The sequence below is a fragment of the Heloderma suspectum genome, chromosome 8, assembly GCF_057233095.1.
Source record: "Heloderma suspectum isolate Gila_16-S chromosome 8, 16-S_ref, whole genome shotgun sequence".
NCBI classification, from domain to species: Eukaryota; Metazoa; Chordata; class Lepidosauria; order Squamata; family Helodermatidae; genus Heloderma; species Heloderma suspectum.
This window is the reverse complement of record NC_139465.1, coordinates 25739748-25763830: the sequence shown is the minus strand read 5'-3', so window position 1 is coordinate 25763830 and position 24083 is coordinate 25739748. Positions and strand designations below refer to the sequence as shown.

Sequence of the window (24083 nt, the reverse complement as noted above, 5' to 3'; positions counted from 1 at the left end):
CAAGGGGGAATCCAACCAGGTCTACAGCACTGAGGGATGGTAGGGTGAATGAAATCTCTCTCCCCCCTACCATTTTCCCCATGAAAGTCATTCCCGCAGTCTACTCTGAAGGTGCCACTTGCCCCATAGAGCTACAAGTACACATATCAATACCATTCACATCTGCTTGCCCCCCACCCCCAGGCAGTTAAGGATTGCAGGTTAGCTTAGATCAGCAGTCCCTCACTTCTGACAGCTGCAAGTACCGGCTGCTACTGAAGTAACAAGACCAGTGCAGCTCCTTATTTCTAGCTGCAGACCCAGCCTGTTGAACTTGCCTAGATCCAGGATTGTGCTCCAAGCATCTTACACTGTGTGTTGTAATGTGGACCATTTCTAATATATTGAATATGTGAAGCTTATACCAAGTCAGAACATTGGTCCATCTAGGTCAGTATCATCTGCTCTTGGGTGGAAGCATTACTCCAGGGTCTCAGACAGAGAAGGCTCTCTCTCATCACCGGCTACTGAGATCCTTTTGTTCAAAATGCCAGGACCGAACCTGAGATCTTTTCAATTCAAAGCAGGTGCCCCATCCTTTCACAAGGCACATTTGATTTTATCTATACTCATAACATCTGGGAAGCATGATAGACACAGTGTTTAAAGGCACAATCCTATGGGTTGCGCCCTCGATGCTCATAAGCCCCCTCTGAGGCTTACAAGCATCCTATGTAGGGCAAGAGGAACTGCGGAGGCCATCTTTGCCTCCCCGTCCTCCCTTCTTGTATTTTTGCTAGACGGGCTTTTTTGCCTGTCTAGCAAAAGCATCTCAGAGGGGGTGGGAAGGAGGCTGGACAGGCCCCAGGATGGCTAATATCCTGGCCTCCCCAGTTTCCTCCCCTCACTGCAAAACACTCCCTTCTCCGAAGTCATGTTCCTGACCTCAGAGGTAGCTGGTGCGGTTTTTCCTGCACCAGCTGTCAGAGGGGGGAGGTCAAGACCTCTGATTCCCCACTCTAAGGTCAGAGCTCTGTCTCCGACCTCAGAGCTGGGAATCTGAAATCTGCTTGTTCCCCAACTGACTGAAAAGCGCAGTGATTTGAGGAGGGGTTTTAGTGTTGGCTGCAACCCACAAAATACTGACAACCTGAGAGCAACCGAGAGATGCTTCACCAAGACACGCGGGGCCTCGAGAGAGGCAAAACTGCTCCTCCTCCTCACTGAAGGATGGGGCACATAAATAAAAAAAAAAGTATTTAGGAAAGAGCATAGAAAAAATTTATTGTGAACAGAGGTGTTCAAGGAGCTCCAGAATATTGGTGCAAGAACATCCGACGCTGCCTTACATCACGTCAGACTATTTGTCCACCTAGCACAGTATGGTCGACTCTGACTGGCAGATGCTCTCCAGGGTCTCAGGCACAGAAGGGTCTTTCCTATCAGCTGCTACCTGATCCTTTTTAAACTAAGGATGTCAGGGATGGAACCTGGGACCTTCTGGATGCAAAGCATGTTCCCTCGCCAAAAGGAAAGGGGAAGACATTGAGGTAGCTCGTAAGCCTTTCCCAGCCCATGGGGGGAAGGTTTGCCTCGTTTACAACCTCATCCTGGTCCTTTCTCTCATAGCCATTCATCATGCACTCAAAGTGCCCTCTGCTACCAAGAGAGTACACGAGGGAAGCTGCCCGAATTAAGTTAACTGGCACTGACCCTTGGGAATTGATGCAAGTACTCCACCGTGAGGCTAGCCGCGGAGGACGGAAAGCCTGTATGGGATGCGATACACTTTGCATCTTCCCTTTCAGGCAGAGGAACGAGGAAATGATTTCCAGAAAAGGGTGTAAATGAATGACCCTTGAGGACTAGCACCCTTTCCAAGCCCCCTCCCTGCACAGTGGTTATGATGCAGCTGCCATGTTAAGCAAAGGGCAAAGGCATGCTTCTGATGAGGTCCACAAGCTTGGGATAAGAATGCAGGTATCTACAAGTCTTAACCCTGAAATCTTCCAACTCCTGGCACCCATCTGTGAGGGAAGACGGTTGACCTTGAGCACTTTTCTACCATTTGCCCTCCAAAAGGCAAACGACTTAGCTGCAGGAGCGACAAAGGTGATGGAATAAACCCACTTCCCCATCCACAAAGGGCAGGTAACAAGGAGCCAACACCAGCCAGCTCCAGAGAGCGAGACATATCACTCGAGATTAAATCCTTGAACACCAATATATTTGGAGAGTGAGCAGCTAACACACTCCTGCTTCTCCCATGGCTGCTATGGCTTTTAGGACACCAGGGGCTGGGTGGGTGGGCCTAAGCTGCAGTTGAACTGGTGCTTGAGTCCCATACATTGCAGTCTTGATTGGCCCCATGCCGTTTGCTGGAGCATTTTCTGTGGGGGGGTTCGGATGATGTTTCACCAGACCAGGGGGTGGGGACGGGTGGCTCTCCGCTACTTCTGCTCACAAACACGGCAGGGATCTTAGGAGACAGTTCCAGCTCTTCGACCCGCTGCCCTGGGGCCAGTCGACAGTTCTTGCTTTTCGCACTCTGCCCGGCATTCTGGTGCTTCTCCCCTCCCCCTCTGGAGTGGACTGCGGGGGAAGGGAGATGCCGAGCACCGCTCTTGGAAGCTCCGTTTGGGGCACTGCTCCCCAGGCGGGTCTGAGCCACAGGGATCTCATCCATGGATTCTGCTGACTCAGAATGATAGTCACCCGGAGGGCCTGCAGCCTGGACAGGACTGCTGCTGTCAGTGGGTGTGACTATTTTGGGAGGGACAGTCGGTACGGGCAGGCGAAGGCTGGAGGATGATGAGGTTGAAGAGGTGGCAGCTGTGATGGACAATTCTGCAAAGGGGAAAAAAAAGGTCGTATGTGTGTCAGGAAATGTTCTTTCCTTCCTATATAGAGAAGCCCAGTAGCAGACTGAATGGAGCTTCAGGTCTTCTTCTCAGCCTTAGGAATGTGGAAGTACTAGAAACTGTTTGATTCATAAAAAGAAATGAACTAGACACAAGAGGTCTGACATCTCTTTGGTTAAATCTGGAAGTTATTGATTGGACATCTGGTGATCGCATGTGACTATAGCAGTTGTACTGTTGCTGAGAGGGCATACCACCATATTTAGAGGCTGTGTAATGCTGCAGGAAAAGACTCCCCCAGAGGCTCTTTGGCCTGGAAAAGAGCCTTCCACAGAATCCTAACCTGCCTGAGAGAGCTGAGATTACAGATTCCTATGCTTTCTCATCTTACCTGGCTGTAAAGCTGGAAGAGAGGACCATGGGGCAGCCATCACCTTAGACCTTTCTTCCAACAGAGAGGAGGGAACCTTATGCAACTTCTTCCTCTTTTTCTTTTTCTTCTTCTTCTGAAGGTACACAGCAAGGCAAAGCAGCAGCAATTTAGAGCCAGTGTGATCATAAAGGTTAGACTAGATTGAAAAAGCTGGGTTAGAGAGTCGGACCAGGACCCAGGGGATCTGAGTTCAAATTCCCATCCAGCCATGAAGCTCACTGGGGGTGACCAAAGGCCAGTCACTCTATTTTAGTCCTTTGGAGGGAGGGGGATAAGAAAGTAAAATCATCAACCTGACAGTGGTCGGTGATGGTTCTCATATTAGCACTACTTACTTTCATGCTTAAATGCTTTGATAACACCGAATAACGACTAACTGAAAGCCAGTATAGTGTAGTGGTAAGAGTGAAGCCTTCCACAATGTGGGAAGCCTTCCATAACCTGATGCCTGCCAGTTGTTGGACTACAATTCTCATCATCCCCAGCCAGCATGGCCAGGGCTTGGGAGAGACAGATTCAAATGTCTTCTCAGCCATGAAGCTCACTGGGTGACCTTGGACCAGTCACTATCTTTCAGCCTAAACTACTTTACAGGGTCCTTGTGAGGAGAAAAATGAAGGACAAACACCATATATGCCACCTTAACCTCCTTGGAGGAAAGGCAGAATATAAACTTAATAAATAATGCAATCAGGGCCATATAAAAAAATCCAGGTGATGTAACACCATTAACTGCAATAGGGATGAATTAATTTATTATTAAAAATGCAACTAATGTTTCCTCCAATTTCCAAGACAAAAAGGCAACATTAAAACAAAGTCCTTCAGATTGAGGGAAATCATTTATTAAATTCATATTCCACCTTTCTACCAAAAGTGGTGCTTGAGGCAGTTAATTTTCCACTAAAGCATGGAAAACGAACAGGTGCGCTCTGACCCAGTTTAAAACCTCAGTACAGTTAGGCTGTAAGAGCTTTCAAGACCCCATTCGTTGTACTGCAATCAATGTAAAAAATGATTTTGCCAATGGGAGCATATATAATAACCAAATTAAGGATTAGTAACTGCAGAAGAGAAGATGCCAAGGATACAAGTTCAGCTATGAAAGGTGACAAGTACAGATGCGGTGGGCAATGCGGTACGCTGTCTTATGCCCGAAGGATCAGTGCCAGCATGACACGTAAAAGTTCACAGATACTTTGACTCACCTGTGGCTCATCTCCGACATGCACCTCTGGGAGCTCAGCAGACAAGAAGAGCTTGGACTCTGTTCCATCAGTGCGAGCACAGAACTTGGGTAGGCTGCAAACAAAAGAGCGTGGGTTTCTCACATACCAATCCTCCTGGGGCCCCTATGCATGGATGTAGGAAGCTATCTTATAACATTTGTCCATGTAGCCCTGTAGTGTCAATTCTGACTGACAGTGGCTCTCTGGGGTCTCAGAAAGAGGTTTTTCCCATTTCCTGCTATGACCTTTTTTTTTTAAAACTGGAGATACCAGGGACTGAACGCAGGACCTTCTACATGCAAAACTGAGTCATGGCTCTTCCTGAGTCATGGCTCATCCAGTCTCTTGGATGGCAAAGCACTCTTTCCATACAGCACCTTTCCCCAACCTAGTGCCCCCCAGATGTGTTGGACTACAACCCCCAGCATGCCCCAGCCAGCACAGCTGGCTGGGGCATGCTGGGAGTTGTAGTCTAAGACATCTGGAGGGCACCAGGTTGGGGAAGGGCATGCTCTGGTTCTTTCAAGATGTGTGATTGCTCAGCTGCAGAGCATGAACTATGGTACTGTTTCATGAGAAGGAAAATGGGACCCTCAAATAAAGGACAATAATAATGTTTTAATGGAAAGGTGGCACAAGGCAAAAACTCCTGGACTGTATTTCGTGTTGATGCTATAGTTTTGTTATGGATTATGCCAAATAAATAAGTTTACTTACTTATAAAGCATAAAGAAGCCCGAATTAAGCCATACACACTGTCCCAGCTGGCCAAAAGGGCCTCTCTGTTCTCAGTTGACAAGCAATTAAGTGTAACTATTCCTTATCAGTTTTATGGCTTTGCATGCATGGGAAAGGGTAGGGAGTAGATGCTTTGCAGAGGAGCTGGAGGACATCTGCCCAAACATCTTTAATGTTTGTTTTTCTGCAGATGAATAGTTTTCCCCATCTCTACAAATAACCATCCCACTCCCCATCATATTGTTCTGCACTCTTCAACATGGTTTCTATAAAAAGAACATGTTGGCCTAAAGGAATCTTCGAGTCTCTTTGTCCCCCAGCCCCCCCAAAGATGTCCTACCATGAGCTTTCACAATGGATGGTCATGCAAGAAAAATAATATGCTAGCTAAGTATAATCAATAGCTTTGTATCTTGTGCCAGTAAAGCTACCTTGATAAGACCAGGGGTGGGCAACATGCAGCCCCCACAGTCCTCCAGTGTGGCCCTTGCCATCACCACTATCAAGATTCAGGGGGACCTCCCCCCACAAAAATCTTTTAAAAACATTTTTGGTGGAACAAATGGCATCCAGAGCTGCTAGGGAGGACCAAAAGAGTCAAATGAGCTGTTTGCAAGCTAATTTTGACCCTTTGGGCACTCTGTAGCAGCTGCAGACACCATTTTGGTTTTTGGGGGGTTTTTTCCACTGTTTTGGGCACCCGTGTAGTGGTTGGCGGGGGGGGGGGGCTGACCTCCCAAAGTTTCCCATCCCTGTGATAGACATTGAAATGATGTTGGGTCAATCCTATGCTCATGTGATGTCCAGAAGCTAATTATAAAAGGAGGTAACATACAACTGGCACCCGCTTATATACCCACTTATACAGCATGTGCCTGGTGGAATCTGAATATTCAAACTGCGGCTTCTCTTGTCGTCTGAACCCCACAGGATGGATTGTGCGAGGGTTAAACAAACCTCTCATAAGCCTAAAACAAGCCATGGTTATGTGAGGGTTGTTTAACCCTCACAGAGCCTACCCCAGATGGGTTCAAACACAAAAAGTCACAGTTGTGGCGTGAATATTCAAAATGCTGGCCCACATGCCATTAAATAAACCACGGTGGGCTGTTTAATCATGTGAACCGCCCCACTGAGTGGCCTTCAACAAAACACTGGTTTGTATGTAACGCTAACCCATGGTTTATCTGACAGATGATCAAACTAACCAGGGTTTGTTTTCTCCATCCCTGGGTTGTTTGTTTCCCTCCTCCTTTGCCCACTCCCTCCCTGTATCCCAAATGTGGCACTGTAGCACTGGCATGTAGTACTGGGGAGGGGGGTACCACTCTTGCCCGCCGCCCCTGTAGCCTGGTGAAGCAACCCATGAATAATCCACAGTTCTGGGTTGTCATGTAACTGCAACCCATGGTTAACAAACCATGGTTTGTTAGTGTGGTCACATTAACACATAACCCAGCATTCAACAACCCATATCATGAGTTAGCATTATGTGTAAACCATGCCACTCTCTCTCTCAGCCTGAGCCCCATGTCTGTAATATAATACTGGGCCACTTTAGAAAGCAATTGTAAAGATTTACTCTGGTAAGGCATGAAATGCGTTGAGCACTCTGGAAAAGCGCTATAAACACAAAGGCTTGTTACTGATAAAAACACTGCTCCCTTTGTCAGTCCATTGAGCCCTTGCTACTGTAGTTCTAGTTTGGCCATACTATCAGAATTTCTTCTGACCGAAATGGCTTTAGTAACATCCATATACAGGACACAAACAGGGGAAATTGTCTTATAGCCTATTCACACAAGCAGTTAACCTTGTAGCTATGAGGATATCTAAGTTAAGAATGGTGTTGTGACTTCTCAAATACTTGCAGAAACAGGAAGCGCTAATACAGTTATTTGCTGTATTTGTCCATGATGACAACTTCTGAGAAAGCTGAATTATGTGAGAATCAACTTCGCACTAGTTCTACTCACTCTTTCCCAGATGCCAATCCTGAAGAGTCCTCCACCTGGATCTCAGAATTGGTGTATCCAAGGCTTCCTGCATAAAACTGCATTTCCTGAAATGTAAAGGAGTTATTTTAAATGAACAGCCAGGGCATTCTGGCAAGTTAGTGTCCCTGTCTTTATTACAAGTCAAAATTACTATGAAACCCTATTCATACAGCAGCCTCCACATCTCAGACTAGTGAAGAAACACAGTACTGTAAAGATACACAGGCACTTGTAGATTTCAATATCATTATTCCAGTAACATTTAACAGGCCTGATCCTATGTGTACTTGCTGCAAAGTAGGTCCAACTATGTTCCCTGGGGCTTACTCTCAGGTAAACATGCATTGATTGCAACCTCAACCATGCACAAGCCCTTAACAGTTGTTTTTTGTAACTGTATTTTTGTTAATAAACATGGAAGGATTAGGCATCCATTAATGAGCAATAAGAACATTTTGGTTGCGTTTAGTTGAGGAGGGACCAACAATATCAGTACATCTAATAAGGGGATGTCTCCCTACCAGCCCTGTTCTAGTGCCTTCAAATCACAGCTTGCAACTCCCTCTGGCAGCTCAGTCTTAGCCCAGTATAGTACTGCCTAAGTATCTTATATATGCAACTCCTAACTACTGTAGAAGCACTACTATAGAAGCACTATAGTAAGCACTACTATAGAAGCTGAAACATCTCTCACCATGCAGCAAACAGAGTGAACAAGTAGGTCTATAATCTACTTGCAGAGTCCGAATTATTTTCTTAAAAATGTGTAACTGATTTTATTTCCAAGATGAGCACTGGGTTGGATCCAGACTTAGTCATACTAAGAGTAGATCTATTAAAGTGAATGATTCTTCAGTTAGTTATACAAGTTATATTGATTTCAATGGGTCTACTCTAGGTATGACTCAGTCTGGATCCAACCTATTGTCAACACAGTTAAAAGCAAGGATTGGTCTGTGGATAAAAATGGGCAATTAAAAATATGTTTTTTAAGCAAAACTTTAAAAATGCAAATTGAATTTTTCTTTATTATTTTAAAATTGTAAATACTAAGCTTTTCTTCAAGAATAACTACGTTAATATCAAAACATCTCAATATAAGAACATTAGCCCTACAGTTAATTTCCTATATTCTCATACATAACCTCACAAACCATCATGGCTGCTGGTCGAAAAAAAAGCCCTATTTAGAATATTTTAAAGTTTCCTTCAATAGGTAAAAAAAGGAAAGAAATGTGCAAAATGTAAACAGTGCAACAAAGAGATGCAACACCTGGTTGTAAGAACAAAACAGTGTAAACATCCCATTTAGCTGTAAATTACCATGGTTTAGCGGTCAGATCTGCACAATTGTTTATAAAGTATCTGAAGTAGTGCCAATGGGAAACTTAATTTCAACAGGCCTTTTTTTCCTTGCTGACTTAAATCATCAATCCACCCTGGTCTGGTACAGAGAAAACCTAGTTGCCTCAGTCAGGTTGTGAGGAAAGAGAAAGCAAGAAAGGGAGAGATCTACTTCTGCTGAATTTTGAGAAAACTCACCATCAAAAGTCTTTCAAAGAGATAGTCAGGAACCTTCTGGAGTCAGGCCCCTTTCCCCTACCCGTCTATGCTTTGAGTCCTTCTAACATTACTATATAAAGAATATTGAAAGACTGAATACTCTGCTCCCTTGCCACTGGGAACCCTGTCCAAGGTTGTATTGGTCTCTGAATTTTGTTCCTCAAACATGAGGGCTAGAAACTTGACTTCATACAAATGAGAGGTAAGATTTTCCCAAAGCTACCAATTCTCCACTGGATAACAGAAGATTTCATTATTTGCACAGCAAATTCATGGGAGGCAGGCAGACTAGGGGGTTGTGGCACAGCTGAGCCATATTTCACCAAATACATCACAGTACTACATGAATAAAAAGACTCACAGAAGGACAGTAGAGATGCTGAACCCATGGCTTCACCAAGTGTGCACAAGCCTATTTATAAAAAGGTACGGAAGACAAAACTGCAACCCTTACCTGAATAGGCCGCACTTGGGGAGGACAGGATTCTAGCTGTTTGACAGGATCCTTCATCTCCTGTGGGGGACGCTGCTGCACAATGTATTCATAGGTGCTTATTCGATGCCACACTAGGGAGGGGAAAAGGAAAGTACGTTAACTCAAAAGGATAGAAACTCTGCCACTTTGGACACAAAGTGAATAAAGCTGCCATGAGGAAGAGCTCAAAATGACTGATGTTTGTAAGATGCTCTGGGAGTCTTTTTGGCTAAAGAAGGTTAAAAATGCTTTAAGTAAATAAACACCCACTAATTCTCAATACGATGATATTTACATTGTTAGTCAAAAGGCAGAACTGCCTGAGAAAATGCTGCATGCAAATTCCTCTGGTTCCAGCAAAACTGTCCTCGGTGGCCTCTGGAGAAGTAAAACGGGCACTTCCACTAGGCTGCATCGCCTATCCAGACCATCAGTGAATGCGTGCCCCAGCCATGCTTTACTCTTCACCCAAAAGCTGCACACAAGTTCCGATTCAAAGGCAAGTTAACGTAGTATCTGGTCCAGGGATAATGAATGGATGGGCACAGTTGCCACGCTATTTGTTACTGCCCCACCTTTTGAAAGTCAGGATAGATATGCATGCTACTATTGGTGAAGAAAGAACACAGCCTTTAAAAATACACCCTAAATCAAATCAAGCTTTAAGTAAGCTTCATCTGAGGGAGAGGTGGGACCCCCTCCGTTAGTCTAGCTGGGACTGGGAACAACTGCCATTCGGCTCCTCCTCCTCTCCCAGAACCATCTCTTCAGTAGCCATGCCAGCTGGTCATTCACTGTAAAATTAATTATGGGTGCAGTCCTATGTGGATTGCTGGCAACCTCCAAACTCGGGGGCTGCCAAATACCCAATGCAGGGCAGGAGGACAGCGGAGGTGATCTTTGCCTCTGCACTCCAGCTGACTTGCATTTCTGCTAGACAGGCGATTTTGCTGGTCTAGCAGAGGGGGGAGGGAAGGAGGCTGGGGCAGCCATAGGAATTGTTATATTGCAACCGCCCTGGTCTCCTCCCCTCCCCTCCCCTGGAAACACCCCCTTTTCTCTACCTCTGTGCTCTGTTTTCTGCACGCAGAGAAGTAGCCAGTGCAGTTCCCTCTGCACCAGCTCCGAGGGGGTGGGGAGCATGGTTCCCTGGCTCCAAGGTCAGGGACAGGGAACCAAACTATTTATTATTATTGATTTAAAACACTTATATCCCACCCTATATCATTAAGATCTCAGGGCGGCGTACAGATAAAATCAATGTAAACAGTATAAAATACTATCCTATCCCCCCCGCCCCCTGGATGTTGTCTGGGGGACACAGGATTGCTCCCTCTGTAACTTTAAAAATGTGCTTATTTTTTTCCTCTTTCCTCCTTCCCTTTTTCTTTTGTATTGTATTTAATTAGATTGTAAGCCTACAGGTGGGGACTTCCTTGTTTTTTAAAAAGTTCTGTACAGTGCTTAGAAAATTCTAGGCACTTTCTAAGTAATAACTACAACACAGAGGGGAAATTGAAATTTGTTGAGAATCTGAGATCTGTAGAAAATGTATTTCAATACTGAAGGAAAGTAACGAGGCAAAAGTTAATAGCTGGATTGATTTCATAACTGATTTACTATTAGAATAATGAAAAAATACATCCACTGAAGATCAAGGAATACATAATCTCATGTATGTTTGCATATTGTAAGTTTTTGTTAATTTCAATGAAGGCGGAAACTTGTTATGTATTTCTGTTAAAATTAGATACATTTATAAATAATAAAAACTATAAAAAGAGGAAGTTTTTAAAAAGAATAATGAAATGTTTACAAACTGGTGGAGCTCTGCTAGGCAGGAGAAATAACTCCTTTTAAAAAGGCTAGACAAGATACTGCAGTGCACTAAAGCATTAAAAAATTAATTGTAACTAATGGTACAATCCTATGCATGTTTAGACAGAAAAATGTCCTACAACTCCCAGCATGGCTGGCTGGGGTATGCTGGGGTATGCTGGGAGTTGTACGACATTTTTCTGTCTAAACATGCATAGGATTGCACTCTTAGGCTGCTATCCTATACCCACTTTTAAATACCACAAAATGATGCAAACATAGGAGAATATCATATCACAACAATATCCAACAGAAATCACATTGGCAGTGCTGACTACACTAAAAAAGGCTGTGGTCCCTGGGAGAATAACTGCATTTCCTGGATTTAAAGAAAACCAAAACATTACACACTAGATGCTCAAAAAATTTAATTTCCCTGCCACAAAACCATGATCAGTTTGATGTCTGGATCCAATGCAGTGAATGCATACATAAAGCATTTCTTGTGTAAAAAAATGTTTGTGTGGCAAGGTCCTATGTCAGACCCACCCCATTCTTAGGCGGCAGGCAGTGACAAGGAGATAAAAAGCTCGTATAGCTTAGCCATGAAGCTGATTGAACCAGGAATCCCCCTACACAAATCTCACCTCTGCCATGGGCTTATCCCTAGATAAACCTCAGCCCACCCACATCTGCAACACTGCAACAAATAACTCACCTACATAAGGTTATTGTAAAAATTTCAACAAGATACTGACTAGGGTCCCGCACAATGACAACCATGGGTTCTTGGGGCTGCATAGGAGTGAGTGAGTGCACTGCCTCCTCACTGCTTCCGCTTTGCATCAGGGTGTGAAGACAACCCACTTCCTGGCTTGTTCAGCATGACTTGCGAACCTGGAACTCTGGGTTGGTGAGGGGGAAACAATCCAGAGTTTTAATCCACAGTTCGTTTTTGGCTTAAAACTCTCAACAACCCAGAGGTCCTGGTTCACACATCACGTGAACCTGGTCAGTTGATCATTACATGAGAACTGGATCACTGTATATGAAATGCTCTGAACTCTGAAGTGCTATATAAATGCTTATGTTTATTTTACTACCACTACCACACTAAGGGAAAAACAGGAGCTAAAGGGCCGCGGTGGCTTAGTGGTTAAGACGCTGAACTGCAGACCGGAAGGTCGGCAGGACAGCAGTTCGAGACCCGAGTGCCGCGTGACGGAGTGAGCTCCCGTCTTCAGTCCCAGCTCCTGCCAACCTAGCAGTTCGAAAGCAAGAAATTGCAAGTAGATAAATAGGTACCGCTTCGGCGGGAAAGGTGACAGCGTTCCGTGCACCTCGGTGTTCAGTCATGCCGGCCACATGACCACGGAAGCGTCTTCGGACAGCGCTGGCTCTTCGGCTTAGAAACGGGGATGAGCACCGCCCCCTAGAGTCGGACACGACTGGCTGGGGACACCTTTACCTTAAAGTTACTCAGCCAGGAATTTCAGACAGGAAATGCTTCCACTTACAGTGTGCGTGGGGGGTGGAGAGTCCAATTAACTTGGGCAACTGTACAAACAAGAAAGTGATACCTACTGAGATAAATGTGAAAGACCAGCAGGTGACCCAACAGGAACAGAGTCAGCAGGCCCAGGAGAATTTGTACCCCAGCCAAAGCCAAAATAGCAGGTGCTTGAGTCTCAATGGGAGCAGCAGGAAGGAACACAAACCACACATCTGTTTGGTTCTTCAAGTCTAGAAAACAGAAATCAAGGGAATTTATAGCCAGGTTTCTGCCATACAACATTTGAAGGAAGCAAGTAGTACTGAACATGTGCAAACTGAAGAGTAAAGACAAGCAGGGAGTGCAGCCTGTAGGAAGCTTTGAGCCTGGACATGTCTTTTTTGGAGTTAACTACTAAGGAACTTGAGCTCAGGGAACACTGTGATAGTGTACGACCGTTAGAATATTTATCAAGAGCAGTGCTCCCTGACCGAAAGGACCCAGACAGACAAGGGGGAAACCTTGCCACTATGAGACAGTCCCCCATGCAGAGTATAGGTTGATACCTTCGAAATGCTGGTCAGTGCGCAACCTCATGGGGTTAAGGAAGAACTCCACAAAGACGTAGAAGGCGATGAGCAGGGTTAGGAGAAGGCCTAGGATGGCAGATATCACACTGTTCAGAAAGAGCCTGCCAAGGAAGCAGAAGATCCCTTAGCACCTTCTTAGCAGAATGCTTAATGGAGGTCAACTTGCAGCCAACACGTGATATTGGTAGTGGGAGTCTGTGGCACATCTTGACAAGAGTTCGAAGGCCCATAAGCCTGGTTAAGGGATGAAGTCAGGCCTGTGCTCCTGCCTCACTCCCCAGCACTACACTGTTGGTCTAGCTCAGTAAAAGAGAAGAAGAACTACCATAAAGCACAAAGGGATGAATATGTACTGTAGCACACATACAAACTGGAGTGGCAACATCTCATGCTTAGGATTTTACTTCATAGAATAGTAGGGTTGGAAGGGGTCTATAAGACCATCGAGTCCAACCCCCTTGTGGCACACATGCCAAAAAAGTCAGTCACAACTGGCATAAGCCACTCCAGTTCTACTGAAAGAGCACAAACATAAGTCTTCACTAGCCAGAGGGACCACAGTGAGAGAGTCAACTGTATGTCCAGTTGTATGAGCCAGGGCTCAAGATAAGCAACTGGACCAGACTCCCAAATATATGGCTCTAGAAATTCCAAACTGATCTCTTTCAAGGGCTACTGTAGCAAGTATGTATGCAATTTTGATTGTGATTTTAAGGGCATGCCTTGATCTATGTAGTACCCTGCAATTCAAAAAGGGAGGAAAATAGTTGGGTTGTAGTGATACCACATTGTACAAGAAGGTGCAGGGATGGTTCAGCTGTCTTGCAGGAGCTTTGATGGTGTGGGTTACTGTTGTGAAGTACATGCCCCATACCAATAGTTCCTCTCTCCTACACAGTTGTTGAGCCACATGCAGTGATGATCAAATCCACACACACACTTGTTGCAGGTCCCACAGTGTTTTGATTTGGAACTCCTACAACAAGACAGGAAGGTTCGTGTTAGTGCAAATAAAAACCAGCAAAGCATCCAGTTACAGTGTACATTTACTCTCCCCACCCACCCACCCCAATTTGGGATGCTACATTAGATGCCTAAAACACAACGAAAGCGGGAAGATTAGCTAGCACATCTGACTCTACTAAAGGCTAATACCGCACATACCCTTTCTCCTTCTGTTACTTTCACTCAGATTGCATACACAATTAAGCCTGTATTTTGCAACAACCCAAATCCCACTACAATGCATGGGAGTTGCACCATGGCTGCGTTTGTGCCCACTGTTGGCTTCCATGCTTCATGCCAGTACATCTGAGTAAGATCGTTCCAGCCTCTGTCACTGAGGCAATCATAGAAACAGTGAGTGCTCTCTGTTGTGTAAAGAGAAACCCTGCAGAACCAGTCCCGGCATAAGCAGCAGCAGTGCTCCTGCAACATCAGTGACCTCCTGCCGCAAATACAATGCAGCGGTGCTGCTGGCATCCAGTGAAACTAAGAGGCAGCAGAGACACAGAATCCTACTGGTGTGTAAAAAAACAATCGCTATGTCAATATTAGCTTGTGTAACTTGAACCAGAAAAGAAAATTGAAACAAGGATTGGACTGCTACATGGGCAGCTTAATAGACCAGGAATGGCTGTTCCATTGATATGTTCATGGGATACAGCCTCATGCTCAGGGAATCCCCAATTCTCTGACTGGTCACGATGCAAGTAAACCAAGGTGAAGTATCGTTCCACAACTGTTATGCTTCATTTGATATTTTCAGTACCGATTGCAGTCTGTGAAAGGATTCAGTGCAATAACCTCACAGAACAAACTAGGAAGAGCAGGACTAACTAGTACTCACACATCAACATCACAGATGTGGCAGTGGCGGTTTTCAATGACATGAGTGTGCTGGCTCCGACTGAATGTGGCAAGTGGTCCCTGGTAATTCTTCTCTCGCACTCTGTCATCAGCTGGGTCAATGGAAACTGCTGTAAGATGAACTACTAGATGGCAGATAAAAAACACTCCAGGACACTGAAGCAGCCACAGTTAAGGGTTCTCTCTGCAGATTTATTGACTTCTACCTTTCAAGGTCCTAGTTAAGTGGATGCAACATCAGTTAAATATATCTTTAAGAAAAAGGGCCATTCCTTTTGCCACCAACTGAGTCTAGAGATTCAAATAATTATCCACTCACTCACTGGGGAAAGGAAAAGCAAAATGAATAGGAGAAATGGACAGAACTATCAGTAAGAAGCACCCTCACAGCAAAAGGGTGTAAGGAAGATTGTGTTTATTCTTTATGAAAGTGTAAAATATTGCTCAAATGCAACAGTTTCTCCTACAAAACTGGAGAAAAGCAAAATGAGGAGATGACAGGAACAATGAATGAGTTTGGTCACCAGACATTCACCACCATTCCTAAATGACTGTAATAATATCACCACTGATTCATGACAACTGTATCTGCAACAAGATACTGAAACATTAACCCACAAGGATACAATATACCCAGCAGGAACCCAGTGAACAGGCAGGAGTGGCACAAGGATGCCAAAGCCAACCAACGCAAAGAAGAGGTACAGCAGCCAGGCAACAAACTGGAATGGATGCGGAGGCCAGCTCCAGCCATTTCTCCGGGCATGCTGGGATTGGACCTCAAGAGCTGCTTCATCACTCTTCTCTGGTGCTGTCTTATTAGATGGTTTATTGCAGATGTTCATCTACCACAAGCAGAAAAGAAAATGGCCCTTGACTGAAAAGGAGAGTAGCTGAAAAAATGCTTTCCTGAAAGATTCCTAGAAGGCAAATTTATAGTGGCAAATCTCTTGAAGTCAAAGCATTCTGTGCAGAAAAAGCCTCTCTTAAAGACCACCAAGGTGGCAACGCCACATACTACAGCATGTATAGTTTTCTTTAGAGAAGGACTACCAAGTTAGGCAAAGTAAAACGGCATAGCCTGTCTTTGACAATTTGGAGCCTTATTTAGGCTAGGTCTAAAAGTTATACTTACCATATTATAAGGTACTGATAGGGCAAATGAGGTGCAACATTGCCCTGTGTGTTGTTGCTCTAGACAAGCTTTGTGGCGTTTCCCCCACAGTAGTCATTCATGTTTCATGTGTATGTATTTCTTACTGCATTGTGGAAAAATATCCCATCAGGCATAGGTGGTACCGAAACAAAATTGCCTTCTGTTTGCATAGCATTCATCCCCAACTAATACGGCAACTCTGCTTGAGCAGACTAATGACTCTCTCCCTTTATGCCAGTACTTTGACAGACAACCACAGAGAAAAAGTGCTAGATTGTCTCTGTGAGATCTGTCACCTTCACCACTGCACAAACTGCTCTGGCAGACAAAAAATTTCCACAAGAACTTAAAGCAAACATGACACTTACCATGCAAGTAGGATAGCACAGGGGTGAGCAGACTTTAGGCTTGTGGAATCTACTTTGGGTTTTTACTAGAACCCATGAGATCCACCAACTGCAGCTTGGTGCAAAAGCCATACATGTTGAATTAAGTAATTCTGAGCCCAGCAATTTGTTTTGTGTACCAAAACTGAACAGAGCTCAGAGTCCTTCCACCCACAAATCCATTCCAAGCTTTCTTCATTTCAGCAGTATAATTTGGAGTGTGGAGAGGGAGAGTAATTTTGTTGCTGCTATTGCTAAATAACTGGGAGTCAGAAATCCTTACCGATCTACTGAAAATCACCCAGAGATCTACCAGTAAATGCAGATCTACCTTCTGCTCACTCCTGGAATAGCACACACCACTATCAAGGAATTCCTGGGGTGAAAAGCAGGCAGTTCAACACAACACCCGCATCTGATACACATGGCAAAAGAGCACAGATATCCTAAGAAAACTCCGATCATCATGAGGTAAGCAAAACATCTAGAACTGGACTAACCCAAGGCTGCTGGAAGACTAGAAGTTTCACAAGTCATGGAGGCTTCCCTTACCCCAGCCACAAGATGATGGCCTCAGTTTTGCAGTTCAGGCCTCCTTAATCCAATCATGTAGCGCTTGAAGTGTTCTCATAAGGCCCACAGTCCTTTTCTCTGTAAATAAAAGGAAGTCAAAGTGAATGAGAAGGATTAAGGTGCAATCCTATGCAAGTTTAAACAGAAAAAAGTCCTACAACTCCCACCATGCTGGCTGGGGAATGCTGGGAGTTGTAGGACTTTTTTCTGTCTAAACTTGCATAGGATTGCATCCTTAAAGGATATTAAAAACATTAAGAAGGTTTTGTGGTTTTTTAAAAGGAATTAACGTCTTAGGTGCCAAAGCCTTCAATAAAGAAATTTGGTTTGTTTTACATTTTAAGTTATACTACTTTGAAAGCAATGCTGTAACTTTGCTGGGCCCTTTGAACCATTTAGTCTCTACCCATTGTAGATAAGTGTGTCTGCTGCAGGCAATGTATTATCATATTAATGCCATCCATTCCTGTTAAGTGAAGGCTGCTTTATTTTCCATAGGTGAAACTGTCTTGAACTTCAAAAGCTAGAAAAGCTGTCCAACACTTTCTTTGGCCAGTCAAACTTGAACACAATCGATACCTCTGAAAAAGCAAGGAGTTCATAATTCTCTTTTAGTATTACACAGGAAATGCTACCTATAAACACAAGGTCAGATTTATATGGCCTTGTGAGCATTTAACAGAATGGTCTAATCTAGCATGGCTCTTCTTATATTCTTATGAGAGGAAAACACTGTGTCTCCAAGCTGGAAGGAAAAAGAAAGAAGATTTCCATGTGATGTCCTATGTATTGATTGGCCAAGGTGATCAAAAGAACGAGAGATTTTCGTTGGTCAGGACACCAGAAAACTGAGTGAATTGGTTCAAGGAAATTATTTTATACACAAGGCTATTGCATATAGCTCTCAGATGGAACCTGAGCGATGACCAGATCAATATTTTTAAATTAATGAAATAAAAAAATGCAGACTCCTCCCACCCCCATCCAACCACTTCACACATACTCACTCTCTCTTTCATGCACGCAGTGGACCCTGGACAACTGCTCCCTTTGCTCATTTGGTAAAAAGATCCCCTCTGTAATTAACACCTCCCACTTATCACAGAATCATAGAACAGTAGGGTTGGAAGAAGCCTATAAGACCATCAAGTCCAACCCCCTGCTTAATGCAGGAATCCAAGTCAGAGCATCCCTGACAGATGGCTATCCAGCCTCATCTTGAATGCCTCCAGTGTGGGAGAGCCCACTACCTCCCTAGGTAATTGGTTCAATTAGAATCCTTCCTAGGAAAGAGAACTGGATAGAGTTCACAAATCACAACAGTCTGAAACCCTCAGATAGGATTTTGGAAAAAGTCAGTCAGTGGAAGGAAAGCACAAGTAATGGAAATTTTATATTTCCAGATCTCAGCATGCTATGCAGTCCAGCCATGCCCATGAAGCACTTTCCTCTTAGTGGCCATTAACTAAAATGAAAATAGATACATGTTAATGCAACTTGGTAGGGACAGAGCTTCCCTATAAGCACTATAAGCAATATAGCTTTTAATAGACAAAAGAGGCCTTTTGGCTGAAGCTTTTACTGTCTTAAAGGCCAGCACACCAAAAAGGCTTCCTAGAATGCACAGAGAGTGGTGTTTCACAAATGTGATGAGCCTCGAAGGCAGATTTTTATCCACAGCCTTTAGAAGCAGATTGCTGGGGTTTAAGAACACAAGAATTGCAATGTTAGGCAAGACCAAAGGGCCATCAAGTCCTTGAGTATTCTGCCCTGAACTTCTTGGAAGAAAGGCAATATGCAAATGAGATAGACAGACAGGCTCCATCATTCTGACCAGGACCAGCCTTACGGATGGGCAAGCTGGATGGTCACTCAGGGTGCCAAGCTGAGAGGGGTCCTAAGCTGAGTTCAGTGGCTGTGTGTGAGTTTTTTAATGTACTGTCTGCACTGAGCTAGGCGGACAAAAAGCAAGTATCTGTATCCTTTCTTTCAAGGTTCTACAGGTTGTCTGGGTACTAAGTACAAAAATTATATTCATTTAATTAGCTTTAAAGTATGTTTCTTTTTCAATTTCCACTTTGATGTCATTTGTGTTAGGTAAAAATCAGTAGAACACAGCTTTACTTTGAGGAACGTTACCAAGCACTTAGCACTTCAAATACTGTAAACACTATAAACACTATATAAATAATAATAACATAAAGCCATAAGCTGTAAGAGGTCAGCTGGATACCTTTTTATTTATAACTTTTCTTTACTATTTTAAAAGATAAAAATTATGGATATTCTAAAATAAAGAATGCTTACCAAAAGACAGGAACTGCTACAAAACAAAACAAAATATTATAAGTAAAACCTGTGATAGTTCTTCTGTGATGCATAGTGTACTACCACTGCTCAGAATGTGGTTTTTCAAATGTTGGCTTGTGCAACCTGTAGCACAGTGGCTACGAGATCAAGGTTTTGAGCAAGGGCATTCTCGATGGACATCACACCTGCACCAGGCCCCATAAATCCTTGCAAAACTGACTAGTGGGATGGGGGGAGAACCAAGGGCACTCCTTGCCCAGGGCACTATTTATCCTAGGATTGGCCCTGATTCTGACAGTAGTATTATCCAGTTAGATGGTTGGGTGCTCACAAGCAGGGCAAGACGGGGACATCCCCCATTTGTCCATAGCACCTGGTAATCAGAGGTTTATTGCCTCTGAACACAAGGTTTCCATTTTAAATGTCAAGGCTAACACACCGATCCTCCATAAATTTGTCTTTTAAAAAAAGTCATTCCAAGGTAGTGGATGTTTCAGCATTTTGTGGCAATTAATTCTGCAAGTTACTCATGTAAAGAAACAATTCCTTTGGTCTGTCCTCAACCTGTTACCAATTAATTTCACTGGATGACCTCAAATGAAGAGAAGACAAGGCTTCTTCTAAGGCCCCATCTACACGAGCCATTTATTCTGGGGCCGCTGCAAGTTGAGGTCCTTCGGGACATATGACGCAGTCACCATTTCGCAGCCTTCCCATGGTTTTCACCTGGAAAATGCGGATTTCCAAAAACATGTTTTGCTGCAATGTTTTTGGTTTGCTGCAGGTTTTCCACGGTTGTGAGCTGGCTGTCCCTTCCCAAACCAACTTCGCATTTTGTGGGGGCGTGTGGTAGGCATGCCTGGTGCTTGTATCACTCTGTGACACACCTTCTCTCCTCCCTGTTCCTCCACAGCTGTGCAGTTACAGAGGCATGGGGAAGCGTGGTCATTTCTTCAACCACATTTCCCACACCTTTGCAGCTACGTATGTTCGCAATGATGGCTTTGGAGTCAGCAGCCAAGGGCTGGGGGTCTTGGAGGAGCAGAAGGTCCAGGACCAACTTTACTCCAGCCACCATTTTGGAATAATGGGTAGGCACGTACCTCTCAAGGGCATACGCCTTGGAGAATCATCATGAGAATCTCGGGCTGGAGAACTGCCAAATGAGGAATGGCAGACAAACGAACCCCTAAAATATAAAACAGCGACTAAAACCCAAACTGTCGCACCCCCAACCTCACGTGCCTGCACAGCTGTGCATTTAAATATAATGGTAAAAAAAAGGGCAGCGCAACTGCTGCAGTTTACTTTGCTACAATGGCTATGTGTCAGGGCACAGTGGATTTTCTTTGTTGGCGAAGCCTGCAGTAAAATGCACATGTACCACAGCAGAAGCTAATTCGCAGCTGCAATGCTGCACAGTTACAATGGAATGAAGGTTGAAAGTGGTGTCGTGTAGATGGCCCCTAAGTCAGAATGATTCCCTATCCCATCTTTTTACCAGCCCATGATTCACTTGACAGTCTCTCAACCCTACCTTCCATGTATAAACACAGATCACAAGCCACATGGACAGAAACAGAGTCACTTCTATGTTCTATAGAGCAGGGGTGGGCAGCTTTCTTACTTGCAAGATCTACTTTGTTTTTTATTTGAACCCCAAGATCCACCAACTGGAGTCAGGTGCAAATTAAGGGAGAGAGGAGATTATACACTTGGAATTAAAGAACAAGACACCTTTTTTCAGTAACAGAACTGAGTTCACAGTTTTCTCACACAAAAATCCACTTCTTTATTTTAGCAGTCTAACTGGGGGGGGGGAAGTGGGGGAAGCCTTATTGTTGTTGCTACTGTTGAATAATGGGAAGACAAAAAAATCTTACTGATCTACTGCAAATCACAGAGACATCTGCTAGCAGATTCAGAAGTACTTTCTGCCAGCCCTTGCTGTACAGCACCTAATAACACTGATTAATTGTTAAACTAGAAGTAGTTTGGGGGTTTGTTTTTTAAGGAAAGAGTGTTATTCAGGTGTGGCTGGAGTAAAATAAGTGTTGGGGTGGAGATAGGAAGTGGTAAAATTGAGCTGGGAGTAAAGGAAAACATGATTAGATAACCTAAAGATCAGGGATAGGTTGTTGTTGTTTTTGCCAACCTGACCTCCAAAGAGAGGAAGCCAAGGAAGATGATCCTGTGTCCACTAGGCACACAGAAAATCATGTGCCTCCTTAAAAAACAGATTTAATTCCAGAGAGATGGCTGCATTAGTCTGTTGCAGAAAGAACAACAGAACCTTGTGGCATCTTAAAAGACTAACACATTTATTATGACATAAGCTTTTGTGGACTGAAGACCACTAAAATCCATTAGTCTTACAGGTGACTGAAGAGCAAGTGCAGTGTAGTGTAGTGGTTAGTGTTGGACTGGAACTGGGGAGACCCTTGTTCCAAGTCCCCACTCAGCCACGAAGCTCACTGGATGACTCTGGGCCAATCACTGACTCTCAGAGTAACCTACCTCACAGACTGTTGTGAGGATAAAATGGGAGAGGAGAAGCAGGATCGTGTACGTTGCCTTAGAGGAAATGCAGGATATAAATGTAACAAACACATACATAAAATAAACAGTGGGTCACTCAAGGCCACACCCACACCCCCAATTTCCTTTATTTAACAGCAGCACAATTCTAAGTGTTTACTCACAAATCAGCCCCACCGAATTCAGCGTGTCTCCCGCATGCCCTCACCCCGGAAGTGCAATGCAATCCCGTATTTGTGTCCTTGGAAGCAAGTTGGATTAAGTCTGGCGTGGCTGCCTCCCAAGTCGGCCTGCATCGCATTGCTGCACCCCTGCAGCTCCATCCTAGATACGTTTACTCGGCAGTAAATCCTTCTGTGTTCATAACTCAATGGGGCTTACTCCTAGGGAAGTGTGCAGTGTGTCAGTGCCTACTTACTTTAGATGTGCCTAGGACGGCACTGCTAGTCACTTCGATGCAACGCCTAAAGTTAAGCCTTGTTGTTGCTGTTCAGTCGTTCAGTCGTGCCTGGCTCTTCGTGACCCCATGGACCAGAGCACGCCAGGCCTTCCTGTCCTGCGCTCTCTCCCGGAGCGTGCTCAAGTCCATATTCATCGCATCGGTGATGCTATCCAGCCATCTCATCCTCTGCCGTCCCCTTCTCCTTTTGCCTTCAGTCTTTCCCAGCATCAGGGTCTTTTCCAGAGAGTTTTCTCTTCGCATCAGGTGGCCAAAATATTTGAGCTTCAGCTTCAGTATCTGTCCTTCCAATGAGCACTCAGGCTTGATTTCCTTTAGGATGGACTGATTTGACCTCCTTGCAGTCCAGGGGACTCGTAAGAGTCTTCTCCAGCACCACAGTTCGAAGGCATCAATTCTTCAGAGCTCAGCCTTCCTTGTAGTCCAGCTCTCACAGCCATACATTGTTCAGTCGTTCAGTCGTGTCCGACTCTTCGTGACCCCATGGACCATAGCACGCCAGGCCTTCCTGTACTGCGCTCTCTCCCGGAGCGTGCTCAAGTCCATATTCATTGCATCAGTGATGCTATCTAGCCATCCCATCCTCTGCCGTCCCCTTCTCCTTTTGCCTTCAGTCTTTCCCAGCATCAGGGTCTTTTCCAGAGAGTTTTCTCTCCAGATTAGGTGGCCAAAATATTCGAGCTTCAGCTTCGGCATCTGTCCTTCCAAGGAGCACTCAGGGTTGGTTTCCTTCAGGATGGACTGATTTGACCTCCTTGCAACAGTTAAACAGAGGACTACTGTTTTATTATTTTTAAAAATGCAGGGAAACTCTTGAGCAGCCCTTCTCCAACCTGGTGCTCTCCGGGTTGGAGAACGGCTTGCTCTAGGACCACAGAAAGGCCGAAGACACAGCCCCACGGACACCCGTGGCACAGCGCCGCCCACCTCAGGAGTTCCACAGAGATCTGTCGGAAAGCCACACGCGCCCCCCAGTTCTGTCACACCTCATAGGCAATCCCAGCCCCCCCCCCCACCACCACCACCACCACCACACACACGGGTTCATAACACCAACAGCCCGCCAAACCTCCCCGGCCCGCGAGTCCTCCCTTCTCACCTTCCCCCCCAGCTCAGCGGAGGTTCCGGGGGGCCACGCATCCACCTCATGCCCGGGAACGGGAGGGCGCTGACGGGGCCCTCGCTCAGGGCGGGCCCTGCTGGACCGAAGGCTCCTCGGCGCGGGGCAGGCCCGTCTCCATAGCGACGGCAAGGGCAGCAGCCGCCGGCCTCCTCCCTCTAGGCCCCGCCCCGGCCCGGCCCGGCCCGCCTCGCCTCGGCCCGGCCCGCCTCTTTCTCCGGCCCACACGGCGAGATCGCGGCACCCGCCGTAGCCCGCCCCCTGCTGGTAGGCAGCGGGCGTTGCGCCTCGCGCCTCGCAACACAGGCAAGCCCGGCTGGCTTCTTTCTCCTATCCGCAGCCCAGAGGAACCCAGGAAGCCGCCTTGTACCGAGTTAGACCATGGCTCCACCTAGCCCAGTATTGCTGACGCTGACTGGCAGCGGCTCTCCAGCTTTTCGGGCGGGTTTTGGTTCTGCCCCTGCCTGGGATGCCTGGGGCCCGAACCTGTGACTCT

General features: G+C 45.3%; 1 protein-coding gene across 4 annotated transcripts; it reads right to left on the bottom strand.

Annotated features, from left to right (window-relative positions):
- Window positions 1-1239: 1239 nt before the first annotated feature.
- ZDHHC1 (zDHHC palmitoyltransferase 1) lies at window positions 1240-23769 on the bottom strand. 4 transcript variants are annotated; one of them, XM_084813239.1, is made up of 13 exons: window positions 23567-23769; window positions 17139-17237; window positions 16180-16303; window positions 15671-15889; window positions 15025-15200; window positions 14050-14151; window positions 13152-13276; window positions 12678-12836; window positions 9255-9367; window positions 7217-7302; window positions 4482-4575; window positions 3232-3346; window positions 1240-2826 (listed from the first exon to the last, which is right to left on the bottom strand). In XM_084813239.1, exons 3-13 carry the CDS (start codon window positions 16180-16182, stop codon window positions 2291-2293), a joined length of 1728 nt encoding a protein of 575 aa, XP_084669365.1. In that variant the 5' UTR covers window positions 16183-16303; window positions 17139-17237; window positions 23567-23769; the 3' UTR covers window positions 1240-2290. The 4 variants fall into 4 exon arrangements, with proteins under 4 accessions (XP_084669365.1, XP_084669364.1, XP_084669362.1 ...); XM_084813238.1 differs by lacking the exon at window positions 16180-16303 and having other exon boundaries at window positions 17087-17237; XM_084813236.1 differs by lacking the exon at window positions 16180-16303.
- Window positions 23770-24083: the final 314 nt, after the last annotated feature.

Coding starts and splice junctions, on each gene's coding strand:
- ZDHHC1 (XM_084813239.1), bottom strand. Junction 7,303..9,254: donor CCCAAGTGCGGCCTATTCAG/GTAAGGGTTGCA, acceptor TTTACATTTCAG/GAAATGCAGTTTTATGCAGG. Junction 4,576..7,216: donor GGATTGGCATCTGGGAAAGA/GTGAGTAGAACT, acceptor TTTTGTTTGCAG/CCTACCCAAGTTCTGTGCTC.